This window comes from Dryas octopetala, chromosome 3 (genome assembly GCF_963921425.1).
Source record: "Dryas octopetala chromosome 3, drDryOcto1.1, whole genome shotgun sequence".
NCBI classification, from domain to species: Eukaryota; Viridiplantae; Streptophyta; class Magnoliopsida; order Rosales; family Rosaceae; genus Dryas; species Dryas octopetala.
The window spans coordinates 19,818,162-19,835,993 of NC_141368.1; the positions used below are offsets into that span (position 1 = coordinate 19,818,162).

General features: G+C 35.3%; 1 protein-coding gene and 1 pseudogene across 5 annotated transcripts; one reads left to right on the top strand and one right to left on the bottom strand.

The window, feature by feature from the left end:
* Positions 1–192: 192 nt before the first annotated feature.
* Positions 193–13,124, bottom strand: LOC147291659 (putative disease resistance RPP13-like protein 1 pseudogene; annotated as a pseudogene). Of its 4 annotated transcripts, none has more exons than XR_015121207.1 (5): positions 9,233–13,124; positions 8,627–8,734; positions 8,372–8,488; positions 7,944–8,246; positions 193–294 (listed from the first exon to the last, which is right to left on the bottom strand). The product of XR_015121207.1 is annotated as a putative disease resistance RPP13-like protein 1 pseudogene, transcript variant X3 (transcript). The 4 variants fall into 4 exon arrangements; XR_015121206.1 differs by having other exon boundaries at positions 8,594–8,734; XR_015121205.1 differs by lacking the exons at positions 193–294; positions 7,944–8,246 and adding exons at positions 393–573; positions 699–767 and having other exon boundaries at positions 8,426–8,488.
* On the top strand, positions 6,699–7,532 carry LOC147291660 (18.1 kDa class I heat shock protein-like). The gene has a single exon (XM_086234677.1). It carries the CDS (start codon positions 6,810–6,812, stop codon positions 7,287–7,289), a length of 480 nt encoding a protein of 159 aa, XP_086090803.1. The 5' UTR covers positions 6,699–6,809; the 3' UTR covers positions 7,290–7,532.
* Positions 13,125–17,832: the final 4,708 nt, after the last annotated feature.

Sequence of the window (17,832 nt, forward strand, 5' to 3'; positions counted from 1 at the left end):
TTGTTCAAACATGATTAATTTAGTGAATTTTCTTGGTAGATGGAAAATGTCTTTGCTTCACATATTTCAGAGCTAAATCTCCTACCCGTGGAATGTGCAGCCCTCTATGGATTTTTCCAAAAAGCACAAATAATTCTAGTTTTCTTATTCTCTTTGGGCCTTTGTTATGATCTAGATCTATCCTGGTATTTATTTTATTTTTTCTATCTCTTTGTTAGTGATATTGGATGTGTTGTAATTAGTTTTTTGAAATTTTAGTAAGATCCAAATTTTGTCCTTCTCTTTGTTAGTGACCTGCAATTTTTGACTGCAATTATACCGCAGGAGGCCAATTGGTGCCACTCTACATTTCACATCTTCAACACACACATGTTGTACTTAGATGCCTTACTAGTATAATTTTTTCCCAGTAGATATAATCTGCTGCTTCATAATGAGAAATAAAAAACACACTTTGTGACAATTGTTTTTGCAGACAAACAAAAAGCTATTTACAGCGGTAAACCCTCCTCTGGCTATGACATGTAAAGAATCCATGCAAATGAAAAGCTGTGCAAGAGAAGGCATGTTGTCCTGCAAAAAGACCACCAATTTAGCATTTCAGACTTAAAAAGGATTTAAGTTGTGATCAGCATCGTCTTTGATGCCAATAAAGGACCAACCCCAATGAGAAATAACTTGATGCAATCAGAACTTACCAAAAGTAAAGAACATGATGCCGCAAATCAGACAAAGTCCAATCCAATTAGTACCTTCTTAATTAGTACCTTTCTTCTTCCTAACTTCACATCTCTCTTGGCATGCACATATCTGTAGGCCATCCACCAGGACTGAGCAAAGAAGAGAAAAAGAAAATAATCAAAATCAGTGAAGCTAAAATTAAACCAAATGAGGAAATCAAAACCCAATTTCTTTCAAATATATTAGCCATTAACCTCAAATTATAATAAGAACTCCAAGAGGACTTACAAGCTAGTAAGCTTCTTTGGATGTTTTTGGCCTCTTCTTGAGCCTTTGGGTATGTTTACAGCACTACATGATCACCCCTTCTCTTACTTAATCTGACAGCAAGTATTAGCAACTGAAAAGTTGAGAGCAAAATTAGCAAACTGTTAAATGATCATGAAAGCAGCAACCACAAAGCTCTCTAATTATAAATAAATTACTTTTTCACAAATTAACTTGTTATCTACAGGTTAGGAAAAATTCAAAATGCATATCACCAGCTTAAGTTAAGCACTTTGGTGATTTTGGGAGGCCACAGTTCAATTTTCAACTTAATTTGTTTTGTTTAAGCTTTGTGATTATATTATCGAAAAAGTATTAAAATTAGATTAAGATTTCCTTTATGTCGCAGTCATTTGGTTTCCAAGGAAGTTTCTGTAGATGCATGTAAATATTGATAAGAAATAATTACAAAAGAAAAATTCAGAAATAATTATCAATAATGCTAATATTGATAAGAAATAGTGAATAATATGATATAAGCGTAAATTTTGTCTTCAAACAATATACAGGGGTATAAATTGTATGCAGCGAAATAAAATTAATAGATAAAAAACAAGCAGTGGTAGGTACATACCTGACTCTGGTTTTAGAGTTGAGAGTGAAATGAAAACCATAACTTTTTGTGAGAGCTCATATGATCACTTCCTCATCTATCCGTATGCAAGGAATGCGAGCTATCTTGCCCCAGTCTTCTCCTGTCTTTTTCACAGTATCTTTTTTTCAGAGTTAAAGAACATCTGTAGATGGGCATATATTGATCGTGTTTCCAACGATCCGAACCGTTCATTTTTTATTTCCCTACTCAAAGATCATCCCTGCAAAAATTTAGCTTAATCGGAGATGTAGAAGTTAGGTAACCGTGAAATTATTTTATATTTGTATATATTTAAAATTATAAATATAATTTAGTAATTAAGTTAAAATTTAGAATCCTATTGTATCTTGTTAAGTATACAATCTTATTATATATATATTTAAATACTAAATATAAATTATAAATTTGCAAAATATGATATTCATTAGGGCCATACTTTGGGCGACGAAATTATTCCTCGCCTAAAGTGACCTTGGGCGACGAATCTATATATTCCTCGCCTAAAGTCACTTTGGGAGAGGAATTCATATATTCCTCGCCCAAAGTGACTTTGGGAGACGAATCTATATATTCCTCGCCCAAAGTCACTTTGGGAGGCGAATCTATATATTCGTCGCTCAAAGTCACTTTAGGAGACGAATCTCGATTTCTCGCCCAAAGTCTAGTTCATTTTTTATGTGCATTTATATTTAGGTATAAGAATACGATGCGATTATATTTTTAACGATCTGAACAGTTCATTTTTTAGTTTCCTACTCAATGATCATCCTTATAAAAATTTAGCTCAATTGAAGATGTAGAAGTTAGGTAACGGTGCTTAAATTAATGAACGATCGTGGGTTTAATAATGATAATTCAACAACTAGCTGAATTCCGATTTGACTGATTTTTTGCAGAGATGATCTTTGAGTATAAACAAAGAAAATGAATGACTATGATCGTTGAAATCACATTGTGGTCTTCACAATTATTGAAACGACAAGGTTTCAACGAAAGAATTAATAGAATTATACTTATCAAGTGTTGAAACCGTTCATTTATATGTAGATGGGCATATTTTGATCGTGTTTATAACGATCGTAACCGTTCATTTTTTAGTTCCCTACTCAAAGATCATTCCTGCAAAAATTTAGCTCAATTGAAGATGTAGAAATTAGGCAACGGTGGTCAAATTAAAGAACGATCATGAGTTTATAATGAAAATTCAACAACTAACTGAATTCCGATTTGGCTGATTTTTTGCAGGGATGATCTTTGAGTATGAAGATAGAAAATGAACGGCTCTGATCGTTGAAATCACATTTTGGTCTTCACAATTATTGAAACGACAAGGTTTCAACGAAAGAATTAATAGAATTATACTCATCAAGTGTTGAAACCGTTCATTTATATGTAGATGGGCATATCTTGATCGTGTTTACAATGATCGTAACCGTTCATTTTTCAGTTCCCTACTCAAAAATCATCCCTGCAAAAATTTAGCTCAATTGAAGATGTAGAAATTAGGTAACGGTGGTCAAATTAAAGAACGATCGTGAGTTTTATAATGATAATTCAACGACTAGTTGAATTCCGATTTGGCTGATTTTTTGTAGAGATGATCTTTGAGTATGAACATAGAAAATGAACGGCTCTGATCGTTCTTCACAATTATTGAAATGACAAGGTTTCAATGAAAGGAATTGATAAAATCGTGATTATATAACAATGACATCCCTCTGCATATGGAGAAAATGATTATGATATGTGTACTACACGAACTTTAAGCAAACAAAGATGTCAATATTGGACCGACCTCGCTCATTGGTCAAAGCGGTTGTATAAATTTATTTATACATTTTGTTTCTTTGTGTAATACATTTATTTATAAATTAGATTTATTGGAGATGTGGAAGTTAGATAACGGTTAAGTTATTTTATATTTGTATATATTTAAAATTATAAATATAATTTAGTAATTAAGTTAAAATTTAGAATCTTATCATATATTATTATGTATACAATCTTATTATAATGATTTATTATATATATATTTTTGTAATACTAAATATAAATTATAAATTTGCAAAAAAATGAAATTAGAGCCATAAAAAATAAATTGGACTTTGGGTAAAAACTCTAAATTACTACCAATCTTAGTCTAAGAAAGATTCATAAAATGAATTAGACTCTAAATCTCTTTATCTTAAATTACATTATATATGGAGTTAGGTAATATGATTTTATGAAAGAAATAAGCATTTTTTATATGAGAGGAGATTTTCGCACTCCTCTTTTCTCCATTTGCAATCCTTCTTATTTTTTTAAATGTTTGTATATATTTTTATTATTTATTTTCCACATATATCCTTTAGCTTTTAATTATAGAATATTACCTATGTAACATTAAATCCTACACATTTAATTTTTTTAAATTGTCATAATAATATATCTATTTCTATAACTCTCTTTTAAAAAGTAAGAAACTTATGTAATTCTCTACACTTCTATTCATCTTCTTGATATATAGTACATCTAGCTCTCTTTTCTTATTAAGCTAGCATGTGACATTCATTTTTTTTAAAATCAAATATGCTACAAATTAGTAGTGGTTGCTATGGGAACATTTTTCTTGACAGTGTCAAAAGTCCTAAAAATGAGGGAGTGAACTAATTGAAAACCTCAATTAATTTCATAACACAAAACTCACTATCAAAAGAAGAAGAAGATACATAAATCATGACCTTTATGAAGAAAATGAAAAAAAAATATATATGATAGGCTAAATATTTTCCTAATGAAAGTATAGAATGATGATTGAAAGCACGTACAAGACTGGTTCACATAAATCATGACCCTCATAAAGAAAACGAAAAAAAAATATGACAGGCTAAATATTTTCCTAATGAAAATATAGAATGATAATTGAAAGCACGAACAACACTGGTTCACAAAAGAAAAAGAAAAAAAAAAGGCTTAGAGGACAAAGAGATGCAATATGAAGAAGATACAATGAGGGGGAGAGAAAATTACTTATTTTTATTTTTTTAATAACGATGAGAGAATTTAGGAAAAAATAATCATTACTGAAAGATAATTAAAATAAAAATTCAACAACCATAAAGGGTAGACTCAAGGAATGAAATTTCGAAAATTTCGGCGAAATTTCGGCGAAATTTTCGTTTTTGGGGAGCCCCGAAATTTTATAACATACCCATTAATTTTCGATAATTTTTTGGCAAAATTTTCTAAATTTCGCTTAAATTTCGACCGAAATTTCGAAGCTGCCACACGTGTATTTTTGTGAAATTTTGGCGAAATTTCGAATCCATCCATTTTCAACATTTCCAAACCCTCCCCAGTGATTTATCTACACTTCCCAGCCCCCCCGGTGACTTTTCTACATTTTTCAGCCCTCCTCCGGCGACTTCTCTGCATTTCCTAGCCCCTCCATCCCGGTCGGCTTCCCCTCGTGACCCCAGAACTGAGATTGACGGCGAAAGAGAGTGAGGTGACGGAGATGCAAGAGAGAGAGAGGGGAGAGAGAGAACTGAGAAACAAAGATGAGGAAGAGGGAGGGAGAGAAAGAGAGAGAGAGAGAGAGAGAGAGAGAGAGAGAGAGAGAGAGGAGCGGCGGCACAAGTATGAGTTATGAACTTATGACTAGCATACTAGGGTTAAGTGGTTATTCACTTATTCAAAGGCTTTAGTGCTTTTTGGCCAAAAAAAAAAGGCTTTAGTGCTTTACTGCTTTAGCTTTTTTATTTTGGGAAAGGCTTTAGCTGTAAGCCTTTAAGTGGGTGCGTGTATTACTTTTTTTTTTTTTGGCCATTAGCATATTGAGTATTACTGTATTAGTATTAGTGTATTACAAATTGGTGGAAGTAATAGCCTAATAGGTTTTATAATTTTTTAGAGTTCTAGAGTTTTAGGAATATCGAGTATAAAAAATTTAATAATAAAAAATATATATAAACTAAACAACTATATAAACATAATTATATAATTTTTGTACCAAAAAAAACATAATTACATAATTTATGGGTATTAACTAGTTTAATTAAAAACTTTGTACTAAAACTATATACATTACATATTTAAATATGGTTTTTTGTCAGACATTAGGGTATTAAAAATGTAATAAAACCTAATTAAAAGTTTAAAACAATATAAACTATAATATGGTTTTTTTTTTAGAAAAACTATAATATGGGTTTAGTAATTTTATATAAGTTTATAAACTAAATATCACTATGGAGTATTTAAGTTTATAATTTTATATAAGTTTGTAAGTATATAAGTTTAATATAATTTAGGGTTTAGGGAGTGGTTTATTGTTGATGGTTTATGGTTTAGGAGGTAGAGTTGAGTAAATTTAATAATATACAGTATAGGGTATATAGAGGGTATAGCCTTACATGGTATAGGGTATATGGAGGGTTATAGCCTTACATGATATATGGTATATAGAGGGTATATAGTTTAGGGTTTAGGGTATGATGTGTTATTTATATAATTATTAATCAGTGACCCATTTTTCTAATAGTATTTGCATCCAGCGCGCATTATATTCACCTTATATCATATGAAACCTACTATATAATTTGGTTTCTTCAATATTTTTTATCTATGTAATAGATAATATGTTAAATAAACATATGATCAAGTTTCATTTAAAATTTCCGTATTTTGATAGTAATTTTCGTCGTTTTTGTCTAATTTTATCGAAATTAAAGTTTTAATCAAAATTTTCGCGAAAATTTTCGTCGAAATTTCCATCGAAAATTTTCTCGAAATCGAAATTACACTCCTTGGGTAGACTTAGAAAAATATATAATAAAAATATACAAAATACATTAAAAAAAAATGGAGTGCAAACGGAGAAAAGAGGAGTGCAAAAATCACCTCCCTTTTATATAAGAAAGATAAAAGATTATATATAGCTGAAAACTGAATTTTTTAAATTATTTAGTATTCATCATTAGTTCGAGAAAGTTCGCGAGAAAAAACGCAACCTTTTCAAGGCCCAGTATTTACTAGAAAATTCTATTTCCCAAGTATTGTTCATTTGTTCTTATCATTTAGTCGATACTAGAACATTCCTGGGTTCCTTATAAATACGAACCAACCCTCCCTTTCCCAACTTGTGAAGCGAAGCAGAGACTCTGCAACAACTACATACTCAAACTTACTTTCTCACCATCCAAACAATCCCAAAGTTTTCATAATGTCGATCATTCCCAACTTTCGACGCAGCAGCATCTTCGACCCCTTCTCTCTCGATCGCTGGGACCCATTCAAGGATTTCCCATTCCCTTCCTCATCACTGTCTGCTTTCCCCGAATTTTCTCGGGAAAATTCAGGTTTTGTGAACACGAGGGTGGACTGGAAGGAGACCCCAGAAGCCCATGTGTTCAAGGCAGACCTTCCGGGGCTGAAGAAAGAAGAGGTGAAGGTAGAGATTGAAGACGACAGGGTGCTTCAGATCAGTGGAGAGAGGAACGTAGAGAAGGAGGACAAGAACGACAAGTGGCATCGGGTCGAGCGGAGCAGCGGCAAGTTCTCGAGGAGGTTTAGGCTTCCTGAGAATGCAAAGGTCGATCAGATTAAGGCTTCTATGGAGAATGGGGTTCTGTGTGTGACAGTTCCTAAAGCGGAGGTCAAAAAGCCTGATGTCAAAGCCATTGAAATCTATGGTGGAAATTGAGGAACTAAGATCGTCTCTAGTAATGCATGTTGAAATTTATGAAATGTGTGGTTTCTTGTAAAATTATGACTTGTGCATTTTCAATTTGATATGTTTGATTGCCAATGACTAGAGTCACCTTGTTTAATCGTATTTTGTTAATTATGGGTTCAAGCAATTTCAATTATCTTGTAACGCTGTGTTTTGGGTCTTGTGGGCTTTGGTTGGTTCGTTTCCAAATGCTATTAAGATAATATTTGAATATGCTCTGGTTGGTTTCTTATATCTCCTATGCTCTCCATAACTCATTTTTAAGTTTAAGAAGGAAGAAGACAAGGTCTAGTAACTGTATGAAAACATTTTTCATGTTGTTCAAACATGATTAATTTAGTGAATTTTCTTGGTAGATGGAAAATGTCTTTGCTTCACATATTCCAGAGCTAAATCTCCTAATGGAAGTTGCAGCCCTCTATTGATTTTTCCAAAAAGCACAAATAATTCTAGTTTTCTTATTCTCTTTGGGCCTTTGTTATGATCTAGATCTATCCTGGTATTTATTTTTTTTCCATCTCTTTGTTAGTGATCTTGGATGTGTTGTACTTAGTTTTTTGAAATTTTAGTAAGATCCAAATTTTTTACTGCAATATGATAGTTTGAAGGGCTGTAAAGATATACCTGCAATTTTTGACTGCAGAACAAAGCAGTTACAGGTTATGCAATTATATTGCAGGAGGCCAATTGGTGCCACTCTACTTTTCACATCTTCAACACACACATGTTGTACTTAGATGCCTTACTAGTATAATTTTTTCCCAGTACATATAATCTGCTGCTTCATAATGAGAAATAAAAAACACACTTGTGACAATTGTTTTTGTAGACAAACAAAAAGCTATGTACAGCGGTAAACCCTCCTCTGGCTATGACATGTAAAGAATCCATGCAAATGAAAAGCTGTGCAAGAGAAGGCATGTTGTCCTGCAAAACGACCACCAATTTAGCATTTCAGACTTAAAAAGGATTTAAGTTGTGATCAGCATCGTCTTTGATGCCAATAAAGGACCAACCCCAATGAGAAATAACTTGATACAATCAGAACTTACCAAAAGTAAAGAGCAGGATGCCGCAAATTAGACAAAGTCCAATCCAATTAGTACCTTTCTTCTTCCTAACTTCACATCTCTCTTGGCACGCACATATCTGTAAGCCATCCACCAGGACTGAGCAAAGAAGAGAAAAAGAAAATAATCAAAATCAGTAAGGCTAAAATTAAACCAAATGAGGAAATCAAAACCCAATTTCTTTCAAATATATTAGCCATTAACCTCAAATATAATAAGAACTCCAAAAGGACTTACAAGTAAGCTTCTTTGGATGTTTTTGGCCTCTTCTTGAGCCTTTGGGTATGTTTACAGCACTACATGATCACCCCTTCTCTTACTTAATCTGACAGAAAGTATTAGCAACTGAAAAGTTGAGAGCAAAATTAGCAAACTGTTAAATGATCATGAAAGCAACAACCACAAAGCTCTCTAATTATAAATAAATTACTTCTTCACAAATTAACTTGTTATCTACAGGTTAGGAAAAATTCAAAATGCATATCACCAGCTTAAGTTAAGCACTTTGGTGATTTTGGGAGGCCACAGTTCAATTTTCAACTTAATTTGTTTTGTTTAAGCTTTGTGATTATATTATCGAAAAAGTATTAAAATTAGATTAAGATTTCCTTGTCGCAGTCATTTGGTTTCCAAGGAAGTTTCTGTAGATGCATGTAAATATTGATAAGAAATAATTACAAAAGAAAAATTCAGAAATAATTATCAATAATGCTAATATTGATAAGAAATAGTGAATAATATGATATAAGCGTAAATTTTGTCTTCAAACAATATACAGGGGTATAAATTGTATGCAGCGAAATAAAATTAATAGATAAAAAACAAGCAGTGGTAGGTACATACCTGACTCTGGTTTTAGAGTTGAGAGTGAAATGAAAACCATAACTTTTTGTGAGAGCTCATATGATCACTTCCTCATCTATCTTTATGCAAGGAATGCGAGCTATCTTGGCCCAATCTTCTCCTGTCTTATTTTTACAGTATCTTTTTTTCAGAGTTGAACATCTGGAGATTCCGAGAAAAGAAATAGACGCCAGCAAACCCTCTCCTGGCAGGGATTCGAGATTCGGACAGTTATGGAATTGTAGGCTTTGAAGAGAAGTGAGGTGTTGAAGTCCCTTTCCGTTCAAAGATTTCAGGCTTACGTCAGAGATCGAGAGAGTGTTGAGAGTGGTAGGGAGCAGCTGTTCCTTGAGCAACGTCTCCAACAGATGCTCAGTTCCTTGAATATAGAGTGATTGAAGGGAGACAAGTCCTTGCAAACCCCACTCCGCTGAAGGCCTCAGTCTGTCACAATCTGCAAATATTGAAAATGAACGTAGGTTGGGAGGCAAACCCCCTTCGGAAATTGACACATTTGGAAGATTCTGTATGTCCAAATATTGAAGGGCGGTGAGGGTGTGAATTCGTTCGGGCAATGACTTCAAATTCTGGCATCCAGTGACTATAAATGCTCTCAGGTTGGGAGTGGGCAATCCTCCGTGGGGAAAAGAGACCAGATTTGGACACTCCCTGATTTGCAAGTGCCTGAGATTTTCATCAACTCCTTCAATGGAAAGGGATTCCAGATTCATACAGCCCCTTATTAAAAGAGTGCTAAGTTTGGGAAAAATGCCCAACGGGTAGGACCTCAGTGAATCACAGCTATCAAGTATCCACAATTCCCCAAGTGATGTCAATTTGGCCATCATCTCATGAGGTAGGAATTCTAATCTCCTACAATTTTCTATACGAAGATATTCCAACGTAGTAGGTAGACCATCTCTAGGGAACGACAACAGGGATGGACAATTATTGAGAGTCAAGCGTACAACACAGTTGCTGCTATGCACCAGTTGCTTGGGCAAGCACTCTATATCACCAAAATTTCCAATCCCAAGGTTCCCAAGAGATGACATGTACTCTGTTCTCGGACCTAGTAATGATAACAGATGCGGGCATCCAACCAACCTCAATTCTTCAAAAGAATATTGTTGTAAGTAGTCCATGTTAAGGGTTGTAGTGGCCCTTTCGTATAGAACCACACAATTGATCACTGAAAGTTTTTGCAAGTAAGGAAGATGATTAGGCAAGTTTCCTCTCAGCTTCGGACAATTATATAAATTCAGCTCCTGGAGACGAGGAAAATCTGGATATTCACCTCCACTTGCCTGCCATTCCTCCCATTCAAGCATACCTTGAAACGTGAGCTTCTCCAGAGATTGAAACGGCTGAAACCCATTGCCATAGAACTCAGGACCGATCTTCCTAACAGATTTCATCGCAACGATAGTGAGCTTTTTGACAGCAGGTAGTTGCCCAAGTGGTGGCAAAGATAAACAATAGTTGAAACCATTGAGATGCATGACTTTTATGTCAGAGAAGGAAGAGTCACCCACCCAATTTGGGAAGCTGGTTCCACCATAAAATTTTATGGTCAGTTTCTCCAAATTTATGGGAGGACGTAGCTTCTCAAGTACATCTCTCTCCTTTTTAGAATCATCAGTATCCTTACCCCATTCCAACGTTAACTCCTTGAGATCATTCTTTTCCTTCAAATTGGCATGCGAGGCATCCATAACATCAACTACATTTTGCAGCTTTAGAATAGAAAGGCTTCCCCGAAGATACCGTAACTCCCTCAATTCTGTAAGGTTTGATCCAATTGAATTGCCAACAACAAATGTAGTCAACGTTCTCAAACTTTTTAGTCTACCCATTTGCAATGGCATCTCTTTTATGTTAGTTCCACGAAGATCAAGATGACGTAAATTAATTAATTTACTCATATCTCCAGGCAATTCATTGAGAGAGAAACAATTTGACAATAGTATTGTTTGCAAATTGCATAGAGAACACACTATATCAGGTAACCTTTTGATTGCAGTAGAGGAAAGATCCAAGTAGCGCAAGTGAATGAGATTACCAATAGAATTAGGTAACTCAGTGATATTGATATAGTTTGATAATGACAGCACTCGCAGACATCTTTGTGTTAGCACGAAATCATGTGAAACTCTTTTGCTTACATAAAATTGTTGCCAAGATGTATCCAAATTTAAGGGTAGGAAGGTCCGCAAACACTTAACCCTGTTTAATGGCTCAAATTTTGACTCGGTATCAAATTGTTCTTGAACATATGATAAATGACGACTTGTTTTGGGAACTTCATTTGATTCCTTCCCTTCTATTCTAAAACAAAATCCCTTAGCAATGAATACAGCCAAGTCATTAATGAGATCATGCATTGTGAAACTTGATTCTTTTGACTTTTTAAATAGTGATCGTGACACTATCTGATCAAAGTATCTCTTAGCCACCTCTTCCATTCTAGTGCCATTATCAATTTCTGGAATCAAACCTTCTGCTATCCAAAGTAAAACTACGTCTTCCTTCTTGAATTCATAGTCCTTCGGAAAAATTGAACAATAAACAAAACATTGTTTTAAATGGGCCGGGAGATAATGGTAGCTCAATCCTAGAGCGGGGAGAATATAACTTTTATCATCGTACGATAGCTGCCAAATATTGCTTTTCAATATGCTATTCCATTCCCCATAATCTTTGTTGCAACGTAACAAACCCCCAAGTGCTTCTGCAGCCAGAGGCAAACCATTACACTTACGTGCAATTTGTTTGCCAATTTCTTGCAAGTGGGGATGTGCACTGGGGTTTTCATTTGCAAATGCCTGTTTCGCAAGTAACAACCAGCAATCTTCAAGTGACAACGGTTCCAAGTACTGTATATGAACATTATTCATGATTGATGCAACTTTTTCATTCCGTGTTGTTACAATGACCTTGCTTCCCCTTGCCTCAAAAGCAAAAGGTGCCTGGAGGCACTTCCAGTCAATAGAATTCTCATTCCAAAGGTCATCCAATACAAATAAAAATTTTTTTCCCCTAACTTGTTCTGTTAGTTCACCTTGAAGAAAATCCCAGTTTGTAATATCACAAGGCTTTCTAGTGATCGACTCAATAAGGGTTTTAGTTACCCTCATAGCATCATAATCTTCAGAAACACAAGCCCAAGATTTAAGAGTAAAATATTCTTTCACCTTGTCACCGTTGTAAAGAAGTCGAGCAAGGGTTGTCTTACCAACCCCGCCCATACCAACTATGGCAATGACAGATACATCACAGCGGCTTGCATGATCAGAAAACAACAGTCTTTCTAACTCTTTTTTATCTCCATCCCTACCATATACAGAAGATTCATCGACCAAGGAAGTTGTTGGAGTTCCTTGTGAAACCTTACCTCCAACAACTACTCCCAGGCCAAGGATGTCTTTCTGTTTTGCAAGGTGTTCTAATTTTTCAAACGACTCTCTTATTTTAGCATTCATGCTTTGACAATAAGGATTAAAATAGGAAGTAGAGAGGAAGTTCAACACCTGGGTTAAATTGTGGGTTTGATCATATTCAGCTTCAGAGTTGATCTCATCCAGCAAGTCCTCTGCATCTAAGACAGTATGTTTGACCTCATCAAGCCACTTTCTCACAGCAGGGTTGACAATTTGCTTCTCCTCTGCATCATTGAGCACTGCAGAAAGGCCAAGCAGTGTGATATCCAGTTTCTTCAGGAGTGAATCGTCGAGCTTCTTCCTCCGAAACAAGTCGATGAAGTCGCGTGAGGCAATCCTGTCACACAACACCTGGATGGAAGCAGTGAGCAGAGCCTCTCCAACCAGAGCCATTGTTCTCTTCGATTCTTAGCAAAGGGTCGATATGGTTTCAATGAAGTTGGTGAACCACAGAAGCGTGTTTTAAGATTATAGCTCAATTTCGTGGATGCGATGGAGTCTTTAGCGATTGCTTTTGTAATGAAGTGGGTCCACACGGCTAAAGCATATCATGTCCATGTCCAAATTGTCTAAAGGTGAATACAAAAAACAGCACTAAAGTCTATAGATATATAATTTAAAATTTAAAATTGTAAAGCGGACAACAGCATGGTGAAAAGTTTGATATGATATTAGATGCTTTCGTGCTTTCATTTATAATCCATTAATTTTTTTTTTCATCAAAGATAAGTCCTAATATAGTTATTTCCAAAGTACTCTTCCAATATAAATCTTAAAGATATTTAGACCATATAGTTGATACTTATATAATTAATTATCATATATCACAAATATGTGTTTGCAAATTAAATATAACAAAAAACTATAAACTGTAGTAACCATAATTTAATTGTCTATCTTAAATTACTTTATGGAGTTAGGTAATGTGATTTTATAAAAGAAAGCATTTTTATATAAAAAAGATGAAAGATTATATATGAGCTGAAAATTGAATTTATTAACCTATTTAGGACTCATCGTATAATTGATACTTGAATTTTGAATCGATTCACATTTTAATATTTTAACTTTAATATATTTCAATCAAGCACTATCGGTTTATATATAAATAACGATTAAAAAATTATTTGACGAGTAGTGTTTAAACTTTGAACCCTTGTTTTTTTTCCTCACTTTCTGATATTTCTCCTTATGACTTGCTGCTCACACCAAAAGAAAATTCCTGATAGACTGATATATATAGCTACTCTTGTTGCTTCAGCAATACTCAATTTCGAATTGAGTGTGAGTCTTTGTGTGAGACCAGACCAATAGTAATTGCTTTTGTAATCAGGATTATGGGAGGTCCCTTCTTCATTGAGTGAAAAATCATGCAATATGTCACCAAAAAAAACAAAATATATCATGCAATAATTAATTTCAAAGGACTTATTGAATAATGAATATTAGTTCAACATATGTATCACAATTGTCGGTTGACTTTAAATTGGGTAGGTTGGTAGGTGGATCACACGACACAGCCAAAGATGAATAGTCTTGTTTTGGTCAGAAAAGATGAGTAGTCTAGTTATTAACTTATTGTACTCTGCTGCTGGTGTGGCCCGTATAACAAGGAATAAAATTTCGGGTTTTGAAAAAGTTTTGATAAAATTTCAATGAAAATTTTGAAGATTTTTAAATTTCGACAAAAATTAGACGGAAATAACAGAAATTGCTATCAAAATACAGAAATTTTGAATGAAACGTTACCATATGTTTATTTAACATATTATCTACTATATTGATAAAAAAACATTGAAAAAAACCAAATTATATGGTAGGTTTCATGAAATATGTGATAAATATAATGTGCACTGGAAGCAAATACTATTAAATAAAATTAATATAATGAATAAATAAAATTAGTATATTTTTTATACTCTATAATTTATACATTAAACTCTATACTTTATATGCCCTGATATTACATTAAACCTTATATACTCTATATTATTTAGGATATGGTATAGGATATTAGGATTTATGTCTTTTAGAGTATTTTTTATATAGAAATGTATTATGATTTAGGGTTTGAAGATAACTAAACGAAATTCCAAAAGAATCAAATGAAACCCCAAACTCTTTTTTTTCTTTCCAATTGCCCAAAGACCTCAAACCCTTTTTTTTTTCTTTTTTCTTTTTTTTTTCTTTTCTTTCCTTTTCTCTTTTTTTTTTCTTTCATTTTCTCTTTTTTTTTTTCTTTCCTTCCCGTGTTCTACTTCTTCCCGTGAGTCATGTCATGTCATGACTTTCTTCTTTTCTTTTTTTTTCTTTTCTTTCATTTTCTCTTTTTTTCCTTTCCTTTATGGCTTCCACTTCACTTTCTTCTTCCCTTTCATTCATCTATCTCCCAGTCCCAAGCTTGCAGCCAGTTGTAGCCAGCATCCAACACAGATCAGAAATTTCATGTTCTTGCCAAGAAGTTCTTCCCTCTCATTTCTCTCTGCTCTCTGCTCTCTCTCCCTCCCCTGATCTCATCCTCCTTCTCTTCCCCGATCTCATCCTCCTTCTCCTCTCCCTCCCCGATCTCCTTCCCTTTCTTGGCCGCCCAGATCTGGAAGGAACGGTGGTCCGGTCACACGCCCAAATCTCCCTCCCTTTCTCATCCTCCTTCTCTGTGAGCAAAATTTCGGCGAAATATTGACGAAAAAGTGACGAACTCGTGTTAAAATTTCCATACCCCGCAAAAACGAAATTTAACTCCATGCATATAATTCATGTGCATTATTGGAAGTGAGTAAAATTTGGATTTTGGCAAGAATTGAAAATTTTGATGAATTTTAAATTTGATAAAATTAGACATAAATCACGAAAATTATTATCAAAATACGAAAATTTTGAATGAAACTTTACCATATGTTTATTTAACATATTATCTACTACATTGATGAAAAACATTAAAGAAATTAAATTATATAGTAGGTTTCATGTGATATAAGATAAATATAATGCACGCTGGAAGCAAATATTGTTAAATAAAATTACTATATTGAATAAAGTAAATTAGTATATTTTTTATACTCTATAATCTATACATTAAACCCTATATATTCTATAATTTATATTCTATATTCTTTAGAATATCCTATAAGATAGTAAGGTTTAGGCCCTTTAGGGTATTTTTATTATTTTTTATATAGAAATGTATTAGGGTTTAGGGTTTGAAAACAAATAAATGAAACCCCAAAAGAGCCAAACAAAACCCCAAACCCTTTTTTTTTCTTTCCAATTGCTCAAAGGCCCCAAACATTTTTTTTTTCTTTCCTTCCTTTTCCTCCCGTGACTTCTTCTTCCCTCTCATTTCGATCTCTCTCTTAGTCCCAAACTCCCACTACGCATCTCTTCTCTCTCCTCCATCTTCCTCCTTCATCATTCTCTTCTTCCTTCTTCCTTCTCCGATCTCCCTCTCTTTCTCCTCTCCCTCCCTGATCTCTTCTATCTCCCAGATCTCTTCTTTCTCTTCTCTCTCCTCCCTCCCCAATCACCCTCTGACTCTTTCTCTGATTTTTTGCCTCCAGCTGTAACGACCCGACCCAAAGTTGACTTTTAAAAATAATGGACTTTCGTCTTTGACTTTGGGCACGTTGAAAAGGTCTCGAGTCCACGAGTTGCTAGACACGCGGCACGCGTCAATCGGAGTTACGGTTTGAAAGATATGAGCGTTTGAAGCGAGGGGCAATTTCGTAAAATGGACAAATTGGGTTTAAAAAAAAAATTTAAAATTTTCTAGAAGTTTCTCTCTCTCTCTAGAATATTCTCTCTCTCATTATTTACATCTCTCTCCCCGCACTCTCCCTCCTCTCTCTCGCCCCGTGCCAGTCTCTCTCGCCCCTCACCCTCGCCGCGCCTGTCACCGGCGCGTGACGGCGCGTCCGACGGCGGCTGGGCTCGGGTTTTGGCCTGCCGCCATCGCCTCCCTTCCCTCTCTCTCCTTATGGACTCCATTCCACCGGCCGATCACCCACGACGGAGAAACGACACAAAACAGGGTCGAGCCACCCCGCCGGCGATCTGTGTTTTTCGACGAAGTTGCGGCGCCGGACCACCTGGGTTCTCTTCCCCAGGCCACGGCGAGTCTGCCCATGACTTTCCCTCACGACGGTGACGCTCCACGACGACGATTCGACGCCACAAGGGTTGCGGCTGCACCACCGCGATTCCACTGTTCCGGCAGAAATTGGATGGCCGGACCTACTGGGCTTTGTTGCCCTCGTCATGGTGAGTTAAACCATGGTCTCCGTTCGTCCATACGAGGCTCCACGACGGAGCAATGAGCTTGGGAAGCCAAGCCAGCCGCCGGCTTCCGCCGCCGATTTCGGCCATTTCCGACGAGATTTGGCCGTCGGTCCAGTTGTCAAAAATGATCTTCGAGGTACGGGTAATCTTTCCTCTAAGGTGTTGACGTTCAATTTTGAGATTTTAGAAATTCGATTTTAGGGTTTATGTTATTTTTGGATATCTTGAAATTGGACTCAAATTCGTGTTGTTTTTGTGCAATTAAAGGTTCAATTATATGATTAGGATTGTTTGGAGTTCAATTTGGGTATTTTTAAGTTTGTGCCACCGCTGCCACCGTCGGCTCCGCCACTTGTGGCGGCGGGCCGGGTGATTTTCCTTGTCAATCAGCCTCCCCAGAACATCTAAAGGTCAGTTCTAGGGTTTGTTTGCATATTGGTGAGTGTTTGTGTGTTGTTAGGGCTGGGCAGCCATCGTGCGTGGTGGTTACCGTCCATTTCGGTCGTTGAACGGAAGTTGTGAACTCTGAATATTTAAATGTTGGTTGTCTGGTCTTAACAGGTACATGGGCTCGGGAAATCTCATTCACGATGCCGTTATGCTGCCGGATTTGGTATCCGAGCAATGGCACCGTGAAGGATATTTCTGTCTTTTACGTAGATAAATTGTGAGTGAAATTTATCGGTTTTTAAAGTAGAGTATTGTTATTGAATGATCTGTTTTGTGTGTTTGTTGCTTTATGTTAGGAAGGCTAAGTGTAGGATTTGGATTATGAGAATAAATTGATGAGGATTTGAGGCTAGGGAATTATTTAGGAATTATAGGATTGCCCGAGAATAATTGCTGGATTAGAGAAGAAACACTTATTGTCGAGGATTAATGAAA